Source organism: Myotis brandtii, unplaced genomic scaffold, assembly GCF_000412655.1.
Source record: "Myotis brandtii unplaced genomic scaffold, ASM41265v1 scaffold208, whole genome shotgun sequence".
NCBI classification, from domain to species: domain Eukaryota; kingdom Metazoa; phylum Chordata; class Mammalia; order Chiroptera; family Vespertilionidae; genus Myotis; species Myotis brandtii.
Window position 1 is genome coordinate 4,663,114 of NW_005357764.1, and position 14,950 is coordinate 4,678,063.

The 14,950-nt window shown below is 47.4% G+C and overlaps 1 protein-coding gene across 1 annotated transcript in view; it reads left to right on the forward strand.

Annotated features, from left to right (window-relative positions):
- The window catches only part of SLC22A4 (solute carrier family 22 (organic cation/zwitterion transporter), member 4), a gene marked incomplete at its 5' end in the record, with an annotated part of 42,206 nt that continues 27,256 nt past the window's right edge, over positions 1 to 14,950 (forward strand). Inside the window, 2 exons of the mRNA XM_005865619.2 lie at positions 1 to 108; positions 14,433 to 14,536. Coding sequence (XP_005865681.1) covers positions 1 to 108; positions 14,433 to 14,536 — 212 coding nt within the window. The remainder of the gene's footprint in view (positions 109 to 14,432; positions 14,537 to 14,950) is intronic.

The following is a 14,950-nucleotide window of genomic DNA, read 5'->3' on the forward strand; positions in this document are numbered from 1 at the left end:
GGGCTGGAGCCGGGGCGCGACGTGGACCTGGAGCAGCTGGAGCAGGAGGACTGCCTGGATGGCTGGGAGTTCAGCGAGGACGTCTACCTGTCCACCATCGTGACCGAGGTGGGTGTGTGAGCAACCCTCTATCCGTGGCAGTCCCCTTCGAGGCTCCCCCACGCTGGCTGTCCCACTACTGGGTTATGCTTCCAACATAGGAGTGCGGCCGAAGAGCACCGAACTCACGTTAAGCTCATTCTTGATCTTTCGGTCCCGTATGGAGGGGATGGAGCAGGGAGTGTTATGGCCAACTGTCTTCTCCTTTTAGAGTTGCACAACAGTTGAAGTTGTTTCTCAAGAGCCCTAGATGCTGCCCTAGAGAGGCTCAGCCCCAGGCTCCCCAGATGTACAGGCTGAGTCAAGTTCTGTACAGGCAGGAGGGGTGTGTAGGGGACGCTCCTGAGCTCAAATGGGCAGACACAAATGGGCAGGTCTGCCTGCTGGTGGCCATGGACTTCTGGAAGCATCCGGGGCCTACTGCTCTCACGTGCCAAAGGTGAGGCTTGGGCTCCAGTTTCTGCGGAAAGGAGCAGAGGTCCTCCTGATGCCTGCTGGGTGCAGGGATCAGAGGAGGCAATGACCATGGCCCCAAGGCCCTTAAGAAGAGACAGACACACCGAGACCCCTCTGAGCATAGGGCCCAGTGGTGGATGGGGACTCCAGCTTATGCCATTGGCCCCTTAGCATCCTAAGTGATTTGGTGACAGGTTTTCCGAGTTTCGGAAGTCAGGATACATACAGCTTCACCCCCTGCATTTCCTGCTTTGCCCTGGGTAAGGGCCAGGAGATGTTGGGTCAGGGCACGCGTCCTTCTGAGAAGGGTATCCTCACAGACTGGTTTCCTGCTATTGGTTGGGCAGGTCGGACTCCCCAGCTTCTGGACCCTCCTCTGCTCTGTGTTCCTCCCAAGAAAAACTTGAGGGTGCCCTCTGCTCTCCCCTTCCTTCATCACAATGGGCAATAGGACAACCATCAGACACCATGGCTGGCTTTGAGCTGGGCACTAGGCTGCAGACATCTCAGAGGTCAGATGCCCCTGGGGCATGCTGGCCATGTTACAGAGAGGGCTAACGTCAATGGAGTTCTGGAGCCTGAATTCAAATCCTGACTGGCTTGCTCTGTGACCTGGGGCAGATATATTACCCTCTCTGTGGAAATAACAGGGTGAGGAAATACTCCAAGGAGGGGGGATAAAATTTGAGCAAAGTCTGGAAATATGAGCAGGACTTACCCAGGCAAAGAATGTGGCAGATGCTGGGATGGAATGCTATAGATCAGGGTGCCTGGAGCTCAAAGGATGGCAGGTGAGGCTAGAAACGCCTACAGAGGCCAGTTCCCGGTGGGCCTGGTAGGAACGCAGAGGAATCGACTTTATTCCAAGAACAGTGAGGGTTCTAAGCACGGGGTAACATGGCCAGATTTGTGTTTTTAGAAAGAGCTCACTCTAGGTGCTATAAAAAGCAAGAAGATTCGTGAGGAAGCTGTGGGAGTTGCTTTGGCAGAGACTGGTGGCCAGCCAGGAGTGGTGGCTGCAACATCTACAGGACCCACGGAAAGTGGGCTCAGCCTATGGGCCACCTCAGATTCACACTGGCATTGGTGCCATGCCTACCTTAGATCCTAAGGTGGCCATACTTCTTGGATCCCCTAACAGGGCCTCCTAGTGCTTGCCCATGCTCTGCCTACAGCCTGGCCCAGGGGCACCTAAGACTGGAGGCCAGTTCATCCCACCTCAGTTCCTGGAAGCGTCGTCAGCAGCTAAGCTGCAGCTGGCCCAGCTGGCTGCTGTCTCCTCCCTGGCTGCTGTGTTGATCAGTCTCTTTTCCCTTCCTTGCTGGTTTTGTTCCCCTCAGGTGTCAGGGGTGGGTAGCTGCTGGCCTCCAAGTACATAGCTACCCTGTTGTGCCCTGCTTACAGAGAGGGGGCCTGTGGGATGCTCTTCATCACACACACACACACACACACACACACACACACACACACACACCAGGATTTGGTTTTTCCCCTCCTTGCTTCCTTTTTGGGTGGTGGGAGTCAGGTAAAAGGCAAATGGGCACTGGTGGTTGGGAGGAAGGTGGGAGAAGCCCCAGGGTGGCGGCTGGGGGTGGTGGTGGCTCTCCCCAGAGAATTGGTGGCACAGGAGGAGTCTGGAGTCTGACTGCAGCGTTGGTTCTGACCCCACCGCTAACCACCTGGCTAACTTCAGCATGTTACATTCACTGCTCAAAGCCTCTTTTTCCTTATTTACCAAAGGGATACAGGTGTATGAAAAGGTGCTCAACCTCACTAATTGTTAGGGAAATACAGATGCAAATCAAAACCACAATGAGATATCATCTCACACCCACTAGGATGACTGTTATTTAAAACACACACACACACACACACACACAGGAAAATAAGTGTTGGCAAGGATGTGGAGAAATTGGAGTCCTTGTGCACTTTAGTGGGAATGTAAAGTGGTGCAGGCACTATGAAAAACAGTATAGCAGTTCTTCAAAAAATTAAAAATAGAATTACCATATGATCCAACAATACCACTTCTTGGTATATATACAAAATAATTGAAAGCAGAGTCTTAAAGAGATATCTGTACACCCATGTTCATAGGAGAATTATTCACAATAGCCAAAAATGGAAGTAACTCAAGTGTCCATCAGCGGATGAATGGGTAAATGAAATGTGGTATATACGTGCATCTGTCTTTGTGTGTATATGTATATACGGTAGTTTCCTTCCTCAGGGGCTGTTTGTGAAGTCCAATTTATTCGTCCTGTGCAGTAACTGAGAATCACTTTTTATTAAACTTTATTTTGAAGTAATTTTTGATTTAGAGAAAAGTTGTGAAAATAGCACAGAGAATTCCCATATACCCTTCACCCAGGTTTCCTAATGGTCACAAGTTATATAACCGTAATTTATTTATTAAAACCAGAAAATTAACATTGGTTACAATATTATTAACTAAATTTCAGACCTTGTTCTAATTTCACCAGTTTTTCCACTCGTGTCCTTTTTCTGTGTTAGGATCCAATCCAGGATTTTACATTGTATTTGGTTGTCATGTCTCCTTGGTCTCCTCCCATCTATGATAGTTGCTCAGTCTTTCCTTATCTTGATCTTGACGCTTGTTATGAGTCTCCTTGCTTTGGGATTTGTGTAATTTGTCTCACGATGAAATGGAGTTTCTGAGTTTTTGACAAGGATACCATAGAAGTGATGTGTCCTCGGGGCATCATACCAGCAGGTACATAGTATCGATATGGCTTATTACTGGTGATGTTAACCTTGATCACTTGTTTAAGTTGGTGTCTGCTTGGTTTCTCCATTGTAAGGCCACTATTTTTTCCCCTTTATCATTAATGAATATCTTGGGGGGAGATACTTTGAGGCTATACAAATATCCTGTTTCTCCAACTAAAACAACTATTTCTGTGGCATTTGCCTAGTGGTGATTTTTGCATCGTCTACATTCTTTCCAATTTATCAATTGGAATTCTGCGAAGAAGAGCTTCTTCTTCACTCCCATTTATTTATTTATACAATTATTACTTTATATCCGTACAGACTCACACATACTTATTTTGTTTCATGAGTTATAATCTAATACTATCCTTATTTATTCTGTTGCTTCAGCTGTGCCAGTATGAACCAAATCATTTTTCACTTTAAGGATAACAAATGGAAAAGTCAGGGCAGGGCCCTTCGTCCGTCTCTGGAGTTGGGGCTAGAGAAGCCAGTGCTTGGCCCAGGGAGGAGGAGTGCCAGCCACCACAGAACAGGAGCAGGAACAGGAACGAGTGGAATCTGGCCCAACAGGTTGAGACTGACACTTCTGTTGGGGAAGGAAGGGACCCCAAACATCCTAGACTGGCTGATGATGGATGCTTCTCACTGAGACCTACTGCAGTGGGGGGACCAGCCTCCCTGGGCATGGCCCTCTCTGTAGCCCTTCAGTGTGATGGACTCCACAGAGCAAAGGCCCTGTGTGTGTGAGGAAGCTCAGAAGCCTCCAGCCCTGAGGCCGAAGGAGCAGGGAGGGCAGCCCATTCCCTGCTCTCCAGGGGGCCTCGATTCATCTGAAGGGCCTCAGGCTGAGCAGTAGGGGTGAGCCTAGCTTCTGGCCAGGGTCTAAGCATGGGCTGGCCTCTGCCTCACACACGTCCTCTTTTCCCATGGAACATCAGGTAGTCTTGACCCCATTCAGTCCATGGGCTTGGAAAACGATGCAGTCACCTCTGAGTCAGGTACCACTTCCAGGCCCTGTGCTCCAGAGGCCCTGAGAGAACCTGCTTTTGGTAAGGACCGGCCTTCTTCTTCTTTTTTTTTTTTTAGAGAGAGAGGAAAGGAGCAAGAGAGAAACATCGCTGTGAGAGAGAAACATTGATTGGTTGCCTCCCATATGTACCCAACAGGGGATTGAACCCTTAACCTAGATATGTGCCCTGACTGGGAATTGAACCCACAACTGTTTTGGTGCATGGGATGACTCTGACCCTACTGAGCCACCGCCCGGGGCAGGACCAGCCTTCTGTGGCAAGCCACCAATGGCCTGAGGCAGGGTTGCTTCCTCACCAGACAAACTTTTAGCCTTTCTAGCAGCTGGGTGCTTCCTCTAGAAACCCGTGGGTGGAGCTGCTGGTAGTCATGCCTTTAAGCATGAAAGAATCTCCAGCAAAGGGCCTGGACCTTTGGAGGCACTAGCCTTGTGCATCTTTCCTGGGACCTGGGGTCAGGGCATGGATGGACAGAACAGGACACGCTGATTTCCCCCCCCGACAGTCCAAAGTTAGGAGGTTGAAACACAGTGGCCTCATCTCTGCTAAGATAACACTTAAGGGAGGCATTGGGAGCGGCAAAGAAGGGAACAATTAGACAGACTGAGCCTGGCATCTATCTGATCACTATGTGGGAGTGAGTACATATGGCAACACGCAGGCATGTGCCTCTCCTGGGGCTTGGCTGGGCCTGGCTGGGCTCTGGCAAAGTTGCAGAGTTTGAGCAGTAGGCAGGTTTAGGCTGTTTTCTTTCCATCAAGCCTGTCGGCTGCCTTGGCATACTGCTGGCCAGTATGGGGACTGATAGCTTGGCTCTCAGGATAGCCTGAATATAACCAAGTTCACACTCAGACCTGCCCTTCGGTACATTCCAAAGGGGGTAAGGTGTGGGGACCTCTGCCTCTAGCCAACACCAGCTGGAAAGACTTTTATTTCCAGTCAGTGCTTCAGAAAGGTCTTGCCAGAGAACAAATAAAGGAGACTCAGGGGCATTTCCCTAGCTCTGGCCCAAATGTGCTTCCCTGTTTGTTTATAACTGTCTCACCCTAAACAGTTTGCCTGTGGCCTCTCAGCTATGTTCCTCCAGACAATGGCCACCAGGATCTCAGAGCGTGCCTTTGTCCAGAAACTGCCTCACCTACACCTCCTGCCAACTTTCTGGATAAACAGACTTTGTCCATCCCTCCTGGTGGGCAGCAGAACTCTCACACAGAGTCCAAGAGGTTGGTTGTCAAAAAACAAGGCTTTGGCAGGGCTGATCAGAGGAGCTGCAGATGCCTTGGGCCTCTGCAAGGACTATAATTTGTCCCTTGTGATAGGCCAAATCAATTTATATTCAAGGCTAGTACAGGCCTGCCTTGTTATCGGAAACCTTGGTGTAGTTTTAAGCAAGGATACCATTTGGAGCAGAGATGGTGCAGAGAGAATGGAGGCTCTGGGGAAAGGCAGGATTGACTCACATGCCCTAGCAACTGGCATAGACAGCCCAAGGCTAGTGGTTCCTGCTCTGTGTTTGCCGGACTGTAGGGAAGGTCCACAGTGGTACAGACCCCATGCCATTTGCTCACATTCCCAGAGTGGAGCCTGGTAGAGCTGTGATGGATTCCATGCCAGGATGCAAGAGGAGAGCCAGGTCCCTGAGTACCCCTTCTCCTTCCCTCGGGTTCTCCAATCCCATCCCCACCATCCCACTCAAACTCCCTGGGTCTTTCACTTGGGGTGAGCCTCTGATGACCACAGAACTCTTCACTGAGGCCTCTCCACCTGTGGTTGATTTTTCTTTACCTCTAATATGAAGGGGAAAAAAAGATACTGAGAACATTTTAAGGTTTAGCCCACCTCAACTTCCTGAACTCCAAGTCGCAGAGGTTTAATTTCTGGTGAATGCAGCCAGGAGATTGGGGGATCCCCTCTTCTAATCAGCTCCTACTGATATGGTGGCAGCTCTACCACAGGTTACATAAGCCAAGACTATTGGGACTCTTGTCCCAGCTTGTTTGTAGGGTGGAGGTTCCATGGTGAGAGAGGCAAGCCGAAAAGACAGAGGCTATAACCCCCACCCAGAGTCCAACTCATAAAGTAGGGGTGTCACTCTGAGGGCTGCTTTCTCTGCCCTCAGCTCTGGAGCTGGAGCTCAGAGGTTTTACCCTCTGAAAGGTAGTCCCATTAGAACAGAGAGCTCTGAAGCTGTCCCTACAGAAAAGAACTTCATTTGAAAGTGTGCAGGAGTTGAAGACGAAGAGTGATGTTGAAAACAAAGTAGACTGTGGTGATAAAGAAGAGGAGGATGGCAGCTCCATTAGAGCAACAAGCTAACCCACAGGTCAGCTAGTTTACCAGTGGCAACCAGAAAAAGAAACCGCTCGGAACATCCCTCCTAGAGTCCGAACAAACCTCAAAAACTACTCCTGCAAAGGGATTTGAATTAATTGAACTAGACTGTGGGATAATTTATGTGCTAGGGGATTATTAAAAACAATAACACGATCAGCTGGGTCTGATATCAGCAGAGGCAGACAGCGTAATAGAAAAATCAGGGAAAGAGACAGTCAAAAGAGCCCTGCTAAAGCCATTGTCATCCCAGGGTGACTGTCTGTGCATGGGCTCAACACTGTGCCCTCTGAAGAGCAACATCAGAGGCTTCAAAAGGAACCAGACATCACTTAGAGTCCAGCCAAGTTACTAAATAAATCAACAGGCAAATAAAGACAAGCCTCCCTAGGGTGTGGGTGGGGTTCAATGCTCAAAGTTTCCATAATATATTTCCTAACATGTCCAATTTGAAACAAAAGAAAATTAGAAGACATGCAAAGAAACAGGAAAATATCACTGACACATAGCAGAAAAAGCAGGCAACAGAAACTGAATAAAAGGGCCCAGATATCATATTAATAAAGACTTCAAAGCAGCATACTTAAAAAAAGTAAAAGAAGGTATGATGACAATGTCTCATCAAATGTAGAATACTAATTAAGACAAAATTAAATTTATATATAAAAATTAAGTAGAAGTTCTGGAGTTGAAATATATAGTAACTGAAATTAAAATTCAGTAGAGAGCTTTAATTGTACATATGAACAGGCAGAAGAAAGAATCAGCAAACTTGAAGGTAGAACAATAGTAAATACGCAATCCAAAAAAAAGAGAGAGAAAAAAAGGAATGAAGAAAAAATGAACAGAGTCATAGAGAAAAGTGGAACACCATTAAGCACACCAACATATGCATAACGGGAATACTAGAAAGAAAGAAGAGACAGAAAAAAATTTAGTCAAAAAAATAATGGCTGAAACTTTCCAAATTTTATGAGAAACATTAATCTACATAGGTCAGAGCTCAGCAAAGTCCAAGTAGAAAAAACAAAAAAGTTCCACACACAGACATATCATAGTAAACTGCTGAACATCAAACACAAATGGAAAAATTTTAAAGCAGCAAGAAAAATATGACTTCATATACAAGGGGACTCCAATAATATTTACGTTTGACTTATCAAAAACAATGGAGGCCAAAAGGCAGTGGGATTACATATTCGCAGTGCTGAATATGTCAACCAAGAATCTTATCTCTAGCAACACTTCTTTTGAAAATGAAATAAAGAGCCCTGGCCAGTTTGGCTTAGTGGCTAGAGTGTTGGCCTGCGGACTGAAGGGTCCTAGTTTGATTCCGGTTAAAGGTATATGCCTAGGTTGTGGGCTCAATCCCCAGTGGAGAGCATGCAGGAGACAGCCAATCAATGATTCTCTCTCATCATTGATGTTTCTATCTCTCTCCCCCTCTTCCTTCCTCTCTGAAATTAATACAAATATTTTTTTAAAAGAAAATGAAATAAAGATATTCCCAGATACACAAAAACTGAGATAATTTTTTGCTAGCAGTACTTCCTTACAATAAATATTAAAAGAAGTTCTCCAGGAATACATTTTTTTAAAATGCAAAACATGCTCTGAAAACTACAAAGCATGTTTGAAAGAAAGTCAAGACCTAAATAAATGGAATGATGTCTCATGTTCTTGTGATAGGCCAATACGAAGCAGAAGACTTAATGTTGTTAAGATGGCAACACTCTCCAAGTTGATCTACAGAGTCAACACAAAAGATGCCCAATATTGTTAGTCATTAGGGAAATGCAAATCAGAACCACAATGAGATTCTTCTTAACACCATTGGAATAGTTATGATTAAAAAGACATACAGTAACAAATGTTGGTAGGAATAGGGAGACTGTGGTGATAGAGCAGAATAATGCTGTTGTGTACACAAAAGTTCATAGCAGCATTATTCATAGTAGCCAAAAATAGAAACAACCCAAATGTCTATCAACCTATGAATGGTTAAATAAAATATGGTATTCCCATACAATGGTATATTATTCAACCATAAAAAGGGATGAAGCACTGACAGATGCTACAACATGGGTGAATCTTGAAAACATGCTTCATGGGGGGGAAAAATCAGTCATTAAGGGCCACATATTGTATTATTCCATTTACATTAAATATCCAAAATAGGAAAATCCATAGAGACAGATAGTATATTAGTGGTTGCCAGGTCCTGGGGGAAGAGAATGGGAATTGACTGCTAATGGGCATAGGGTTTCTTTCAGGAGTGGTAAAAACATTTTAAAATTAGATAGTGCTGATGGTTGCACAACTCTGTGAATAATATACTAAAACCACTGAACTGTACACATTAAAAGAGTGAATTTTATGGCGTGTAAATTATATCTCAATATAGCTGTTATAAACAAAAATAATTAACTATCCAGCTTCTTTTCCCCCAACAGTCAAGAAATTTTCAGCTTTAAATAGCACTAAGTTAAGGAAGAAATTGGGGGGGGATGTATAGTCTATTATTAACTAATTACTACTTCCTATTTTCCCTGGAATGAAAAATAACTATAAGAGGATGTGACCAAAATATATTTTTCACTCTTAAGTGGATTAATGTCAGATTTTCATGTATACTCATCTCTAAGATTGAAGTCCATTTATAAAGGGATTTTATGCCTTATGGTAAAAGCCTTTTGGTCATTGAATACAAAGTTCTTGTTTCTGAGAATCTCTTTTGCTTAGTCAGGTTTAAGTGTAACCTGCTTTGCTTATTCATTCATACTGTTTGTTCTAAGTCATGGTTTTGCTTAGGACAAAGGTGTGAGGTTAGTAGAAAGGGAACTGCCATTTAGGAAGGCCTGTAATATGTCAGACACTCTACTTACATTTCTTGTCAAATGCTCATAGTATCCCTAGGAAGGAGTATTACAGCTCCTCTTTGACGATGAAAAAGCAGGCTGATGGGTGTGAATGAGTAGCCCAAAGCCGCATAGCGATATGTGACAGAACCCAAGAGAGCCTGTGCACTCTGCTCAACGTCAGGCTGCCTTCCCGAGTTCTCATTTCTCTGCAGTTCTTTATGGTCCTTTATGCCTTTGATAAGTGCAAAAACTTTGGCTACTTGGAGAGTTCAAGGTTGAGGATGATTTTCAAAGGACAAAGTGTGACACTACACATTTTCCAAACTCGTTTTCCATTACTCCTAATTGTTCAGCATTTGTTCATCAACAGTTTGTTAAGCATCCATCATGTGCCTAGCCTTGTGCAAGTATTAGTTATCTCAGATAATTATATGAATAGGTTCAGGTTTTAGAGCTCTGTCTATCTGGAGGAGATAGAGGAAGGGGGGCCTCTTTTCTGCTCTAGCCAGAGAGCAAGGGCACAGTGGCCCAGGACAGCTGGGCTAATGCACGCACATGATCTGTCCTATAAAGTATGCTTGACCTTGAGCTTTGTGGAGGCAGAAACCATGTCTGTTTTGTACCCCACACAGAGTCTGGCCAAGAGCAGGTGTTCAATGACGGTTGGATAAATGATTAAGCAATTTCCTTTACCAATCCACTAGAACATGGGCTGGTCACTTCAGTGCTCTGTGCCTTCATTTCCTCATTTGTAAATGGGGATAAAGAGAGTACCCATTTCACATGGCAGCTTTGAGACCCATGAGACAATACAATGCACACAGTTAGCACTCAATACACTGTAGTTGTCATTCCCGTTATTACTGCTGGGAGGGATGAGAGGCACATTCTTCTATGGCAAGAGTGACCTCCTGTCCCCTTTTACCTGGTGACCTGGGTTTTTATTTCTTAAAGCAGAACCGAAGGCTAGCTGGTCCAGCTACATGGAACTCACTCTGCTTTGTTGGGGGAAATCTTGGTCTGAGCCCCTGAGGATGAGACGGACATAGTAACGCTGGGAGGACACATCCAGTGCCCCTACTCTGCACATCTTGGGCCAGTTGGTTCCCGCATTCCACTCTCTCTCTCCAGGGGATGTGTGTGGGGGTGTGTGGGTTATGTTTCAGAAATGTTAGTGTTTGACCTCAAAGCACAAGTCCAGAGGATTGCCAGCTAGCTACTCACCAGGCCATCCGCCTCTGAGCATGTTGTGTAGATCTGTGAGAGACCAAGGCACAGGTCTGTCCCATCAAGGAAAAGACTGTCTCCCACTGAGCCTGTCGTGTCACTGTTAAGCACAGAGAGTTCCTTGGGGCCCTGGCTAATGAGGCTCCAAGACACACCCCTCAAGCCCCAAGGGTCTGGGACAGACATGACCTTAACTCCCCAGGAATAGCCCTGTGGAGAAAAGGGCTCCTCTTCAGACTGACAGCTGATTTACTAGACTGCAGCCCCATGAGCCCCAGCTGGAACTTTGCCAATCCTGTGTCCTATTACCAGGCCCTTTGCAGCTTTTCTAGAAGACTCCTTGGATATAGCAACTCCCCAAGAGAAGATCCAGCCCCCCCCCCCCGGGAGCTCTGAGGTCCAGCTGCCTTTCTCTGCTGGGTATGAGCAGGCTCTCTAAAGGTAGATGGCATGCCCTACCCAGTTTGGCTCAATGGATAGAGCATCAGCCTGTGGACCGAAGGGTCTCAGGTTCGATTCCAGCCAAAGTCACGTGCCTGGGTTGCGGGCTCGATCCCCAGTAGGGGGCATGCAGGAGGCAGCCAATCAATGATTCTCATCATTGACATTTCTATCTCTCCCTCTTCCTTCCTCTCTAAAATCAATAAAATATATTTAAAAAATAAAAAAATAAAGGTAGACAGCAGCCTGCATGGGCCTGGAGCAAGTGGCTGCTGTGCACACACGGCCACCTCCTGTGTAGCATGATATTGACAGGGCTTCTTGAGCCCTTCTTCAAGGAGGGAAGGGGGACCTAGAGCCATGGCTGCATGGCCTCCAATAGGAGAATGATGGAGTGCTGGGAAGGGTCAGCAATGACCATCATTGCTCACCCTTCCCAGCACTCCAATTCAGAACCCCTTCCCCTGCTCCATTCCCCAAAGAGACCAAATCGACCCACTACTAAGCTGACTTCGTGGGCATGCAACCTGTACAGTCACAAAGGGCCCATGCTTGGTTTTAATGTTCTGATATTGATGTCTTGAAATTCTTAATCATTTTTTAACAAGGGGGTTCCTGCATTTGCAGTTTGTGTGGGGCCTGCAAATTAGGTAGCCAGTCCTTCCCACAACCTTTGCTCATGCGATGCCTACCTCCACACCTGACAGCCTTCTTCTTTCTTTGATGTCTCTAAATCTTATCTCCCCTCATCTAAGGCAAAGTCCTGACAGAAAAAGTTCAAAAAAATCACGAAGGAGAGAGACCACAGTATCTTCAGAAGAGCTTTTCTGCTCCACTGCAGATGGAATGGTGATGATTGATCATGGACACATTAATACTCCTACCAAGCTGGAGATCTTCTTGGCTCAGTCCAAGGCTGAAGGCTGTGGTGGAGGCCTCCTGCCCCTAGTCCTGCTGTCACATTCCTTGCCGAAGTGTATGGGATGGAAGTTCATTTTATCCAGCCTTCGGAATTCATGTTCAAAGCAGGAGATGCATACAAGGTTGTAGAGACCTGAGTTGGTCATTCACATGCCCTTTTACTTGCTATGACTTCAGACAAAACCCAGTCTCAGCGCCTCAGTTTACTCTTCTGAAAAATGGGTCACACTCCACATCATTAGGCTTTGAAATCTCAATTGCTTATCTTGCTGTGTGTTGGAACAGATCCAAGCTCTTTTTTGACACTTTGGCCAGTGAGTTTTGGAAGTGGGTGGCCATCAATTCAGGTGCATATCCTGTCTACCTTTTCCCATCCTTTGCCCAGGCCCATGAACCTGGCCATATAACTTTGGAGGGTTTGTGACCTTTCCCATGAAGCCCATTCAGGGACCCGAGGTGAAGCAACCCTACTGTGGGTATGGTCTCAGGACTTCTCCTGGGATTGTGACTGAGGGTAGAGAGCTGAGTTCCTGGGCCACATTGTGTTTCTTCTGCAGAGCTGTGCTTGGATGTCCCTCTCGTGGCCAGCATCATGGGCGCCAGGAAAGGCAGCCTCATGAATCTTGCTGTTGTCTTTAGGACAAGGGTGTTCTCAGGGACGTTACCCTCACCATCACAGAGTGACGCCTTTGTGGAAGAAAGTGTCTAGGAGAGACTTCTCTCAGGTCTCGGTACTCAGGAGCTTCTGCAGAATGAGTCTATCACCGTGTGCACTGCGGTCCTGAGCGCTGAGCGGCTGGGATGCTCAGAGCCCGATTTCAGGGCCTCCCTAGCAAGTAGGCAGGACCCTGGGCAGGGCAGCAGGTGGTCAGTCTCCCCTCAGCTTGGGTATTTTGCAGCCCTTCCCCCCCTGTGCTTTCTCTTTGCCCCAATTCCCTTGGCTTTTTGTGTGACACTTTTTTGGGGGGGAATTGTTTTTACACACACCTCTCTCTGCTGCAGAATGAGGTGTGACAGAAATATGTGGATTCATTTTTAAAGCTATTTTAGGGAAGTTGTGAGCATTAAGAACTGAATTGCTTTGAGACTGTCACGAAGCATCACCACCAGCAAGTGGAGCTGGGGTGGTGGTGGGACGGGAAGCAGGGGCTCTGCTCTGGACCAGCGATTTTCAACCTTTTCCATCTCGCGGCACACACACACTGGTTACTGAAAGTCTGCAGCACACCCAAAAATATATGTTTTGTGCCAATCTGACAAAAAAAATCGGTGTAATTTTGATTCATTCACACTAGATGGCTGTTGTTATGTTGGCTATTGCTATTTTTTCATTCGACAATCTACAGGAAAGGAGGTCAGTGCCCCTGACTAAATAGTCAGGTCTTGCATGTTTTAAAGATTCTTGTGGCACTCTGGTGTGCTGTGGCACGCTCCTTGAAAATCACTGCTCTAGACCAATCATCCGGCCACACACAACAACCTCCTGACCCACAGCCCCCAAATACTCATTGGCACCTGCTTATTTTTTAAATAAATGAAAGTTCATTGAACACATGTTGAAATTTGTGCAACCTCCCTTGAGATGTTGCTGGCTTGACTTAAGTCAAGAGCTGGGAGGAACTGGAACGCTGGCTGAAACCCTCATGGTATCGATCAACCAGCAGAGACTTGTTAAGGCTGCAGCAGCCCCGGGGACCTGGGGAAGGGGGGGCCCCACTTCTGGGAAGGCTGGGTGGGAAGGAGGGTGGAGGACTGTAGATGGGAGATAGGCTACATCCCCTCTGGCTCAGTGGGGCCCGATCCAGGCTTCTGGTGTGAATGGACCGGGGAGCACACGGTTCTCCGGAGGAGTCTCCTCAGCGCATGTAATCACAGACCCCCTGGGACCACTTGCACTTTCAACAAGGCCGAGGAAACTTTATACCTGGACCAAGTGACCATGCCCCCTGCCCCGCCCCTCAGGAGTTTCTAACACCTTCGCTCCGTGCTCTGACACCTTCCCTCTGTGGTGCAGACACGCCTCCTGAAGTAGACATGCCACCTCTGCTTCATGCCACTGTGCGGCTGAGGGTCGCCAGTCACGGCCGTGGCCTCAGCTCACTCTCACTGTGGGATGCCAGCAGAGCCAGGGCATCACACTCCCTTCCAGAAGGGAAGGGGGCTCTCAGGGAGGACAGTGACTTGCCCCAGTAAAAGGGAGTCCGGAGCCCACCCCAGGCCCCTTTGCACAATGGCCAGCCTGCCCTTGGCTGCTGTGCTGCTGTCCCCCGGAGCTGGGCTGGGGCTGGGCCGCTGGGAAGCGGGCTCACACCTCACGCTGTTTCCCCGGCAGTGGAACCTGGTGTGTAAGGAAGACTGGAAGACGCCGCTCACCACCTCCCTGTTCTTCGTGGGCGTGCTCCTTGGCTCCTTCTTTTCCGGACAGCTGTCAGACAGGTAAGGAGGCTAGGAGGAAAGGTGGGATGGGGCCCCTTGTCAATCCCTATTTGTCTTGGGACTGAACTGAATGCAAGGTGTTTCCACCCAGAGAAAGGAGGCCCCTCAGGCCAACAAGTCCGTGACAGGAGCAGCCATGATGCCTCCTATTCTTCCTACACCCAGCCCCTTTCCGGGACCCACTGGGAAGTGGATCCTCATATTACCAAACTCTTCAAAAAAGGTGCGCTGCTGCCCGGCCGGTGCGGCTCAGTGGTTGAGCGTCAACCTATGAACCAGGAGGCCATGGTTCCATTCCCAGTCAGGGCACATGCCTGGGTTGTGGGCTCAATCCCCAGTGGAGGACATGCAGGAGGCAGCTAATCAATGATTCTCTCTCATCATTGATGTTTCTATCTCCCTCTCCCTCTCCCT